Source organism: Schistocerca nitens, chromosome 12 (genome assembly GCF_023898315.1).
Source record: "Schistocerca nitens isolate TAMUIC-IGC-003100 chromosome 12, iqSchNite1.1, whole genome shotgun sequence".
Taxonomy (NCBI): Eukaryota; Metazoa; Arthropoda; class Insecta; order Orthoptera; family Acrididae; genus Schistocerca; species Schistocerca nitens.
In genome coordinates, this window is record NC_064625.1 from 152,578,878 (window position 1) to 152,591,641 (window position 12,764).

The window sequence follows — 12,764 nt, forward strand, 5'->3', positions numbered from 1 at the left end:
CTCTAGTACCATGGAAGTCATTCTCTCATGTCTTAGCAGATGTCCTATCATCCTGTCCCTTCTCCTTATCAGTGTTTTCCACATATTCCTTTCCTCTCCGATTCTGCGTAGAACCTCCTCATTCCTTACCTTATCAGTCCACCTAATTTTCAACATTCGTCTATAGCACCACATCTCAAATGCTTCGATTCTCTTCTGTTCCGGTTTTCCCACAGTCCATGTTTCACTACCATACAATGCTGTACTCCAGACGTACATCCTCAGAAATTTCTTCCTCAAATTAAGGCCGGTATTTGATATTAGTAGACTTCTCTTGGCCAGAAATGCCTTTTTTGCCATAGCGAGTCTGCTTTTGATGTCCTCCTTGCTCCGTCCGTCATTGGTTATTTTACTGCCTAGGTAGCAGAATTCCTTAACTTCATTGACTTCGTGACCATCAATCCTGATGTTAAGTTTCTCGCTGTTCTCATTTCTACTACTTCTCATTACCTTTGTCTTTCTCCGATTTACTCTCAACCCATACTGTGAACTCATTAGACTGTTCATTCCGTTCAGCAGGTCATTTAATTCTTCTTCACTTTCACTCAGGATAGCAATGTCATCAGCGAATCGTATCATTGATATCCTTTCACCTTGTATTTTAATTCCACTCCTGAACCTTTCTTTTATTTCCATCATTGCTTCCTCGATGTACAGATTGAAGAGTAGGGGCGAAAGGCTACAGCCTTGTCCTACACCCTTCTTAATACGAGCACTTCGTTCTTGATCGTCCACTCTTATTATTCCCTCTTGGTTGTTGTACATATTGTACATGACCCGTCTCTCCCTATAGCTTACCCCTACTTTTTTCAGAATCTCCAACAGCTTGCACCATTTTATATTGTCGAACGCTTTTTCCAGGTCGACAAATCCTATGAAAGTGTCTTGATTTTTCTTTAGCCTTGCTTCCATTATTAGCCGTAACGTCAGAATTGCCTCTCTCGTCCCTTTACTTTTCCTAAAGCCAAACTGATCGTCACCTAGCGCATTCTCAATTTTCTTTTCCATTCTTCTGTATATTATTCTTGTAAGCAGCTTCGATGCATGAGCTGTTAAGCTGATTGTGCGATAATTCTCGTACTTGTCAGCTCTTGCCGTCTTCAGAATTGTGTGGATGATGCTTTTCCGAAAGTCACATGGTATGTCACCAGACTCATATATTCTACACACCAACGTGAATAGTCGTTTTGTTGCCACTTCCCCCAATGATTTTAGGAATTGTGATGGAATGTTATCTATCCCTTCTGCCTTATTTGACCGTAAGTCCTCCAAAGCTCTTTTAAATTCCAATTCTAATACTGGATCCCCTATCTCTTCTAAATCAACTCCTGTTTCTTCTTCTATCACATCAGACAAATCTTCAGCCTCATAGAGGCTTTCAATGTATTCTTTCCTCCTATCTGCTCTCTCCTCTGCATTTAACAGTGGAATACCCGTTGCACTCTTAATGTTACCACCGTTGCTTTTAATGTCACCAAAGGTTGTTTTGAGTTTCCTGTATGCTGAGTCTGTCCTTCTGACAATCATATCTTTTTCGATGTCTTCACATTTTTCCTGCAGCCATTTCGTCTTAGCTTCCCTGCACTTCCTATTTATTTCATTCCTCAGCAACTTGTATTTCTGTATTCCTGATTTTCCCGGAACATGTTTGTACTTCCTCCTTTCATCAATCAACTGAAGTATTTCTTCTGCTACCCATGGTTTCTTCGCAGCTACCTTCTTTGTACCTATGTTTTCCTTCCTAACTTCTGTGATGGCCTTTTTTAGAGATGTCCATTCCTCTTCAACTGTACTGCCTACTGCGCTATTCCTTAATGCTGTATCTATAGCGTTAGAGAACTTCAAACGTATCTCGTCATTCCTTAGTACTTCCGTATCCCACTTCTTTGCGTATTGATTCTTCCTGACTAATGTCTTGAACTTCAGCCTACTCTTGATCACTACTATATTGTGATCTGAGTCTATATCTGCTCCTGGGTACGCCTTACAGTCCAGTATCTGATTTCGGAATCTCTGTCTGACCATGATGTAATCTAATTCAGATCTTCCCGTATCTCCCGGCCTTTTCCAAGTATTCTTGTGATTCTTGAACAGGGTATTCGCTATTAATAGCTGAAACTTGTTACAGAACTCAAGTAGTCTTTCTCCTCTTTCATTCCTTGTCCCAAGCCCATATTCTCCTGTAACCTTTTCTTCTACTCCTTCCCCAACAACTGCATTCCAGTTGCCCATGACTATTAGATTTTCGTCCCCCTTTACATGCTGCATTACCCTTTCAATATCCTCATACACTTTCTCTATCTGTTCATCTTCAGCTTGCGACGTTGGCATGTATACCTGAACTATCGTTGTCGATGTTGGTCTTCTGTCGATTCGGATTAGAACAACCCAGTCACTGAACTGTTCACAGTAACACGCCCTCTGCCCTACCTTCCTATTCATAACAAATCCTACACCTGTTATACCATTTTCTGCTGCTGTTGATATTACCCGATACTCATCTGACCAGAAATCCTTGTCTTCCTTCCACTTCACTTCACTGAGCCCTACTATATCTAGATTGAGCCTTTGCATTTCCCTTTTCAGATTTTCTAGTTTCCCTACCACGTTCAAGCTTCTGACATTCCACGCCCCGACTCGTAGAACGTTATCCTTTGGTTGATTATTCAATCTTTTTCTCATGGTAACCTCCCCCTTGGCAGTCCCCTCCCGGAGATCCGAATGGGGGACTATTCCGGAATCTTTTGCCAATGGAGAGATCATCATGACACTTCTTCAATTACAGGCCACATGTCCTGTGGATACACGTTACGTGTCTTTAATGCAGTGGTTTCCATTGCCTTCTGCATCCTCATGTCGTTGATCATTGCTGATTCTTCCGCCTTTAGGGGTAATTTCCCACCCCTAGGACAAGAGAGTGCCCTGAACCTCTATCCGCTCCTCCGCCCTCTTTGACAAGGCCGTTGGCAGAATGAGGCTGACTTCTTATGCTGGAAGTCTTCGGTCGCCAATGCTGATTATTTATCAAAATTTAGGCAGTGGTGGGGATCGAACCCGGGACCGAATACGTTATGATTATGAATCAAAGACACTACCCCTAGACCACGGGTACAGGAAGATTACATATTGGATAACCACAGCGACTGCATAGAAGCGATGGAAAAAACAGATGCCTATAAATATCTAGGATACAGACAAAAAATAGGAATAGATAATACAAATATTAAAGAAGAACTAAAAGAAAAATATAGACAAGGACTAACAAAAATACTGAAAACAGAATTGACAGCAAGAAACAAGACAAAAGCTATAAATACTAATGCTATACCAATATTGACCTACTCATTTGGAGTAGTGAAATGGACTAACACAGACCTAGAAGCACTCAATACACTTACACGATCACAATGCCACAAATATAGAATACATCACATACATTCAGCAACAGAAAGATTCACATTAAGCAGAAAGGAAGGAGGAAGGGGATTTATCGATATAAAAAAACTACATTATGGACAGGTAGACAATTTAAGAAAATTCTTTCTAGAACGAGCAGAAACTAGCAAAATACACAAAGCAATCACTCATATAAATACATCGGCTACACCACTGCAATTTCATAACCACTTCTACAACCCTTTAGATCACATAACATCAACAGATATGAAGAAAGTAAATTGGAAAAAAGAAAACACTACATGGCAAGCATCCGTATCATCTAACACAGCCACACATCGATCAAGACGCATCCAACACATGGCTAAGAAAAGGCAATATATACAGTGAGACGGAAGGATTCATGATTGCAATACAGGATCAAGCAATAAACACCAGATATTACAGCAAGCATATTATTAAAGATCCCAATACCACAACAGATAAATGCAGACTTTGCAAACAACAAATAGAAACAGTAAATCACATTACAAGCGGATGTACAATACTAGCAATTACAGAATGCCCCAGAAGACATGACAATGTAGCAAAAATAATACATCAACAGCTTGCCTTACAACATAAACTAATAAAACAACATGTTCCCACGTACAAGTATGCACCACAAAATGTACTGGAGAATGATGAATACAAATTATACTGGAACAGAACCATCATAACAGATAAAACAACACCACATAACAAACCTGACATCATACTCACCAATAAAAAGAAAAAATTAACACAACTAATCGAAATATCCATACCCAATACAACGAATATACAAAAGAAAACAGGAGAAAAAATTGAAAAATACATCCAACTGGCTGAGGAAGTCAAGGACATGTGGCATCAGGATAAAGTTGACATTATACCAATTATACTATCAACTACAGGAGTCATACCACACAATATCCACCAGTACATCAACGCAATACAGCTACATCCAAACGTATATATACAACTACAGAAATCTGGAATTATTGATACATGTTCAATTACCCGAAAGTTACTAAATGCAATATAACATATACCATACAGTTAAAAGGAAGTCACGCTTGATCAAGGTCCGCGTCACTTTCCATTTTTGACCAGACATAACATCTGAGAAAATAAAGAAATAATAATAATAGCAGATGTGGTAGGAAGAAACAAATTATAGGCAACTACATCTTTTGTGGATGACATTGACATTGTGGTACTCTTGGAAGCTGTGAGGAAGTGATCATCCAGATCAAGAAGCAGGAAAGCTGACCACGTAATATGCATGACCCATAATACCTCAACTAATATTGAGAACATAATAAAAAATTTGGAGGCATTACTTTTCACCACATCCTTGTACAAGATTGACACTGAGTACTACACAGTGAGGGACAGAAAGTTCTATGATCAGATTAAGAAGAAAGAGAAAAGAAGGCAGAAGATATCAGTTCAATTTTCGATTTCAAGGAGATCCTGGGGAAAACAGCCACTATGAAATAACAATAGCCTGGGCATGTTGCCAGCAGAATGATGGCTGGTGGACAAATGTGGCACTGGAATGAAGTCCAAGAGACAGACAGACAGACACATCACGAGGAAGAGTGACAGGCCGACACGACAAAGACCTGCAGAAGGTCGCTGGAGTCAGTTGCCTGCATATTGCCTGAGACTGTTCCCTGAGGAAGAAGTAGTTGCGAACACGTTGTGTCTGAGCACAGTACTTGAAGAGATCACATGATTTAATGATAAAAACAGCTGATGATGATGAAACATTTAATATATATGACATAAGGACTCTTATGGTTATGATAGAGTGTCTAGCAGAATATTAAAGTACTGTGCTGCACATGTTAGCCCTATATTTAGCCACATTTGTAATTTTTCCTTTAGGAATGGTCACTTTCCTGAGGGATTAAAGTACTCAGTAGTAAAGCCGCTTTATAAAAAGGGAGAAAGAGATAATGTAGCTAATTTTAGACCTATTTCTATGCCATCAGTGTTTGCAAAAGTTGTTGAAAAGGCTGTGTATGTAAGGATAATTGATCATTTTATATCACACAATTTTCTATCAAATGTACAGTTCGGCATTAGAAGTCGTTTAACAACTGAAAATGCTATATTATCTTTGCTCTGTGAGGTACTGGATGGCTAAACAAAAGGTTTCAGAAGGCATTTGATTAACTAAGGCATTTGATTGTGTTGATCACAAAATACTGCTCCAGAAGTTGGACCATTACGGAATATGGGGAGTAGCTCACAATTGGTTCATCTCTTACTCTATCAACAGGCAGCAAAAGGTCATTATTCACAATGTTGATAATGGCTGTGATGTCGGGTCTGAGTGGGGTTCTGTCAAGTAAGGGGTGCCCCAGGGATCAGTGTTGGGGCCACTCCTGTTCCTTATTTATATAAATGATATGCCCTCTATTATTACGGGTAACTCTAAAATATTTCTGTTTGCTGATAACACTAGCTTGGTAGTAAAGGATGTAAAGTGCAACATTGGCTCGGTTTCAAAAAGTGCAGTACATGACCCAAGTTCATGGCTTGTAGAAAATTAAACTAATGCTAAGTCACAGTAAGACTCAGTTTTTACAGTTTCTAACACACAATTCAACAAAACCTGACATTTTAATTTCACAGAATGTGCATATGATTAGTGAAACTGAACAGTTCAAATTTCTAGGTGTTCAGGTAGATAGTAAGCTGTCGTGGAAAGCCCACGTTCAGAATCATGTTCAAAGACTTAATACTGCCATTTTTATTATTTAAACGGTATCAGAATTGAGTGATCGACATGAAAATTAGTCTACTTTGCTTATTTTCATTTGCTTATGTAGTATGGTATTATATTTTGAGGTGACTCTACCCATTCTAAAAGGATATTTTTGGCTCAGAAATGGGTGGTTCAGCAATAAGTGGTGTAAGTTCATGAATCTCTAGTCGACCCCTGTTTACGAGTCTGGGTATTTAGACATTGGCCTCTCAATATATATAGTCCTTACTGTCATTTCTTGTTAACAATATTAACTTATTCCTAAGAATAAGCAGCTTTCACTTGGTTAATACTCAGCAGAAATCAAACCTGCATTTGGATCGGACTTCTGTAACTCTTGTGCAAAAAGGTGTGCAGTATACTGCTGCATCCATTTTCAATAAGCTACCACTCAAATTCAAAAATCTTAGCAGTAATCCACACGCTTTCAAATCGAAACTGAAGAGTTTCCTCATGGGTCACTCCTTATATTCTGTCGAGGAGTTCCTCGAAAAATTAAGCTGATTCTTATTGTAATGTCGATTGCGTTTACTTAAACTTATGAAGCGACTTTTTTCAGGTTCATAAGCATTTATTTTGATCTGTTATTACTTTTATGTTGTAATTTCATGTACTGACACGTTCCATGACCTTTGGGACTTGCTCCTCAATTTGGTTCCACGCAACTTGATGTGTAAATAAAATTAAAAATAAATAAATAAGGGGTGACCAAAACCTTTAGCGTCAACATCATACACACGAGAGAGGATCAAAGACAGTGCTTCAAGATATGGAACTAATATTTGTAAATTAATATTTCATTAAATCGTACAGGAAAATGGTCTCGAGTGCTTCTGTTAAACTAAATAAAGTTTCACTAGAAGGACCTATGAAAATAAATAAATAAATCTGAGGCGTACATCCCACTGGATACACTCACCTGTCCTAAGACCTGCAATAATTTATAGGGTTACAGTACAGTGGAGTAAAGAACATCAGATGGTGGCTGCTGAGTACTTTGGCAAGATGCAGAGACTGGCCTGCTTAGCCACAACAGGTGGAATTAGCAGCACATCCATTGTTCATATGGAGAACATGCCGGACATGTCCCCATTACACCTTTGGGTTAAAATGGAGACAGTGGCAGGGGCATACAGATTAAAAACTGGAAATATTTGGAAATCTTTATAATACCCAGCACCTCACACCAGCATAGTGCAGTAAGTATAGGAACGGTTGAGAAAGCGTCGGCTGACCGTACAGTAACTTCCAGCTGCTTCAGTAAGCCTTTCTATATAATTATAGGAGGTAGGGAACAGTAGAGGAAAGAACCGTGACATTGTTCAGGAAACATAATCTGCTTTGCTGACGGGTCAAAAACAGACGAAGGTGGTGGGGCTAGGTATACTGGATACAGCCTAGACCAGAAAGCACAATCTCTCTAGGCAAGCCAGGTATGGTATTCCAGGTGGAGATCTTCACAATCAGAAAGAGCACAGAGGGGAATCTACACAGATGCTACAAAGATCATGGCATTTAGATTCATTCAGGCAGCCAAGCAGCTCTGAAATCTGTGTCATCCCCTGCAATGAGATCAAAGATCACTGCAGAATGCCATGAAGGCCTCGAGAGACTATGGGAAAACTGGTCACTGAGGAATGTGTGGCAATGAACAAGCTGACAGGTGATGGTTAAACGAAATGATCAAACTGATTAAAAAACAAAAATGTGGAAGGCTAATGATGCCAAAGCCACGTTTTAAGAGAAGTTCTGTAATCCTGGGCTTCAATAAGAGGCAGATTAAGTTTCGTGCCTGGTCATAGGAACTGCAGGAAACACCTGCACACAATGGGAATAGAGAAAGAAGATCCTAAGAGCTGTGGCGTAGTGCACAAAACTGTACCAAATTTAAGTATCCAATGTAAAGCACTGGTGGCCAAAAGACGCACAATATTTGGGTCACATATTACAATTTGTACAGAAACCAGATGGCAGTTATAAGAGTTGAGGGGCATGAAAGGGAAGCAGTGGTTGGGAAAGGAGTGAGACAGGGTTGTAGCCTCTTCCCGATGTTATTCAATCTGTATATTGAGCAAGCAGTAAAGGAAACAAAAGAAAAATTCGGAGTAGGTATTAAAATTCATGGAGAAGAAGTAAAAACTTTGAGGTTCGCCGATGACATTGTAATTCTGTCAGAGACAGCAAAGGACTTGGAAGAGCAGTTGAACGGAATGGACAGTGTCTTGAAAGGAGGATATAAGATGAACATCAACAAAAGCAAAACGAGGATAATGGAATGTAGTCAAATTAAATCGGGTGATGCTGAGGGGATTAGATTAGGAAATGAGACACTTAAAGTAGTAAAGGAGTTTTGCTATTTAGGGAGTAAAATAACTGATGATGGTCGAAGTAGAGGGGATATAAAATGTAGACTGGCAATGTCAAGGAAATTGTTTCTGAAGAAGAGAAATTTTTTAACATCGAGTATAGATTTAAGTGTCAGGAAGTCGTTTCTGAAAGTATTTGTATGGAGTGTAGCCATGTATGGAAGTGAAACATGGACGATAACTAGTATGGACAAGAAGAGAATAGAAGCTTTCGAAATGTGGTGCTACAGAAGAATGCTGAAGATAAGGTGGGTAGATCACATAACTAATGAGGTATTGAATAGGATTGGGGAGAAGAGAAGTTTGTGGCACAACTTGACTAGAAGAAGGGATCGGTTGCTAGGACATGTTTTGAGGCATCAAGGGATCACAAATTTAGCATTGGAGGGCAGCGTGGAGGGTAAAAATCGTAGAGGGAGACCAAGAGATGAATACACTAAGCAGACTCAGAAGGATGTAGGTTGCAGTAGGTACTGGGAGATGAAGAAGCTTGCACAGGATAGAGTAGCATGGAGAGCTGCATCAAACCAGTCTCAGGACTGAAGACCACAACAACAACAACAACAACAACAACAATTCCTAAACAGATTGTGTGCTCTTATAGAGCATTGGGCAGCTTTACTAGAATGGCATGGAGAGAACACACAAACACAGTTTCAGTGTGGGCAATCGGGCACTAAGTCCACTGTAGTTTTGTGTCTGATAAAAAATCGAATCAAATTAAGTTTTCAAAACTAAGTTTCCAATGTGTCTGGAAAAAAAAAGTTTGAGCCAGTTTATCTAGCCAGTTTTGACTTCTAGCAGCCAGACTTTCATTTTAATGCAAAATCCTTTCATTTAGAAACTGGGGGTTCTTCAGCGAGCTGTGCTGAAATGCACATTGGGAATCACTGGGAGAGATAGGGGAACAGATAAGTGGGTCAGGGACAGAATGCTGAAAAAGACAATTAGAACAATGCACTGGACGTGGGCAGGACATGTAGACGGGCTAATGGACAGTACATGGAGCGAGGGAGTTATCTGCTGCAGTCTGAGGGTAGGACACTGATCTGACAAATGGCAAGCAGAAGACATTACAAAATATGCAGGAGACCCATGGAAGCATACAATTAAAACTGTAATGCATTTAAAAGTGTAGAGTGGACTTTTCTCTAGCAGAGAACGTCAAACAGTTGATGATGATGATGATGATCACGTACCTTGTAATGAGAATTAGAAAAAAAACACAAAACAACATAATTCAGGGTTTTAATTGAGAAAAGCTGTTTTACACTCATCTCAATGTTTATTATGACATATCTTCAGAGCCGTGTTCCATGCAATGATATTTACATCTACTTCTACATGATTACTCTGCAATTCACAATTAAGTTGTAGGCAGAGAGTTCACCTAACCACCTTCAAGCTGCTTCTCTAGTATTTCACTCTCACAAAGTGTAGGGTAAAAACGAACACTTAAATCTTTCTGTGTGAGCTCTGATTTCTCTTATTTTATCATGATGATCACTTCTCACTATGTAGATGGGTGTCAACAAAATGTTTTCACACTCTGAGGAGAATGTTAGTGATTGAATTTTTACAAGGAGATCCTGCCGCAATGTGTGTGTGTGTGTGTGTGTGTGTGTGTGTGTGTGTGTGTCAGTGAAAAAAAGTTTCAACAAGATTGAAATTGTGTGTCAAATTTGTTGGGAGTTGCTAAGAGCCCTCATTTTCAAATAATGGGTAACATAGTCTGGATTATCTGTGCAGTGTGACTTACACCATCTCAAGACATCTACACAATTTCTAACTTTAATAATTGACTTACTGGGTTAAACATCTAACTAAGATCATAGTTCTTTAATGAGTAGATTATGATGGCATTTTTAATGTTTAAATTTTGACAGTAATTATATGAAATTTTAAAAATCAAATTTTGTTGCCCCCCCCCCCCACCCCACCCCCCAAGCAGTTTATCGGGCAACCTACAACTGAGATCAGATGATTTTAGCCAATCAGTGTTAATATATGAGGGTTGGAGCAAAAGTCATTTCAACTGTTTTTTCCTTGCAGAAACCACCCCAGTGGGAAAATGCCACACATACTGCACAGATGAAAGGACAAGGTAGGAACTACGTGTGTGAACATTGTGCCTCCACATTTATTACAGTAGTGGACAATACTGGTTTCGTGGTGCAAAATGATTACAAGCACAGCACACGCAGCTGACATGACAAAACTGGGCCTAAGGGCCCTCAAAGTAGTCCCCACAAGATTCACCACACACTGCAGAAGGAAGGGATTGCGCCGAGTACCGCCCACTTCACTATTAGACGCACTGAGTCCGAATCGGGTCCTCTGTTGTCGCACGACATTGGCAACGTCCTTTCTTGTCACAAACTGCCTAGTGGGTAGGGGCTCCTTTACTTTTCATATGCAATTGAAGTCAGGGGGTGAAGGGTCAGGAGAGAGCGGCAGGTGCTCCCATTCTTCCATCGCCAGCATCACACATGCCACCATACACACTCTGCCTTACATTGTTTCGTGTTGTAAAATTGTACTGTACACTGTCAGCAGCTCACACATCATTGGCAGTGAGTGGTGAACACTGCAGGGGAGTATTCTGACAGTCTTTAGACCCAGTTTTGTTATGTCAACTGTGTGTGTGTGTGTGGGTGTGTGTGTGTGTGTGTGTGTGTGTGTGTGTGTGTGTGGGCGCGCGCGCACGCTATGCTGCACTCATTTTGTGCCACAAAACCAGTATTGCCCTGTACACTACCATAGTAAGTACATGAGGCACGTTCTTCGGATGTGCACACATGTGGTCCCCAGCATGTCCTTTTATCTGTATGTGTCACTTTTCCCAACAAGGCCGGTATCTGCAAAAAAAACTGTAATGACTTTTTCCCCAGCCTATATAGATACACGGTTTGCCCACGAAACAAAAATTAATATTTGCGACACCAGGTCACTCAGTTTTCAGTACCACCCTCTCGGCAAACTTCCCGACACGCACCTCCTCGACTCCATGGACCACCGGACGCCCAGGTACTTGAGGATGCGGCTCTTGGCCTTGAGGAAGTAGGCGAGGTCCTCGAAGTCGTAGTACATGTGGCCGAGGTCCACCTCGGACAGCTGCGGGCAGCCGTCGGCCAGCGGGCGCAGCAGGACGCGCCGGTCGGTCGCCGAATACTCCTCCAGCTGCAGCCAGTGCAGGTGCTGCAACTGCGACAGCGCCTCCACGAACTTCGGGCTCTGCAGCAGGTGGTTCGAGATCCGCAGTGTGTGGATCTTCGAGCACTTCTCCACCAGGCTCTTCATCACCTGCAAGCGGACACCCGTCTCGACACTGCAATGACGTACGAAGTGTTTGCTGCAAAAGTGACGTGTCCACAATTTTTTTTTTCTAGGCCAATTTTTGCTGAAAAATTGTAGGATTTGTTCTGGGGCACCGTGGAATGTTCCTGCTTCAGCTCCCCTGTAGTCTCACGAATTCCAATAGGTGGCAGCACTATATGTAGCCTACAACACGGTGTCTGTAATGGAGGCGCATTCCGAGCAGAAAGAGTTTCATTTGGTAGGAAATCGGAGCACTGCAGATCAGGGTGGCTATTCAAACATGGAAAAAAAAAAGAATTCCTTGAGAATTCCAGGTGTGACTAAGAAGATGGTGTCAGGAAGTTCCTGACAAATTAATGGCAAGAGGGGGCAGCATACCACAATAATGACTTTTCTTTCTTCTCAGCTGAGCCATACACTAGCCACAAGCAGTAGTTTAACCACAGTTTTCAAACAGCGATAATTTATATGGAATTATATTCATATATGTTTTTGTTGTTGTGGTCTTCAGTCCTGAGACTGGTTTCATGCAGCTCTCCATGCTAATCTATCCTGTGCCAGCTCCTTCATCTCCTACCAACTGATCCCTTCTTCTAGTCAAGTTGTGTCACAAACTCCTCTTCTCCCCAATTCTATTCAATACCTCCTCATTAGTTACTTGATCTACCCACCTTATCTTCAGCATTCTTCTGTAGCACCACATTTCGAAAGCTTCTATTCTCTTCTTGTCCAAACTAGTTATCATCCATGTTTCACTTCCATACATGGCTACACTCCATACAAATACTTTCAGAAACGACTTCCTGACAAATCTATACTCGATCTTAACAAATTTCTCTTCTTCA

At 40.8% G+C, this 12,764-nt stretch overlaps 1 protein-coding gene across 1 annotated transcript in view; it reads right to left on the bottom strand.

Moving 5' to 3' along the window:
- Positions 1-12,764, bottom strand: part of LOC126215171 (uncharacterized) — a 134,514-nt gene that overhangs the window by 65,177 nt on the left and 56,573 nt on the right. The window contains exon 5 of the mRNA XM_049941838.1: positions 11,597-11,904. Within this exon, the coding sequence (XP_049797795.1) occupies positions 11,597-11,904 (308 nt within the window). The remainder of the gene's footprint in view (positions 1-11,596; positions 11,905-12,764) is intronic.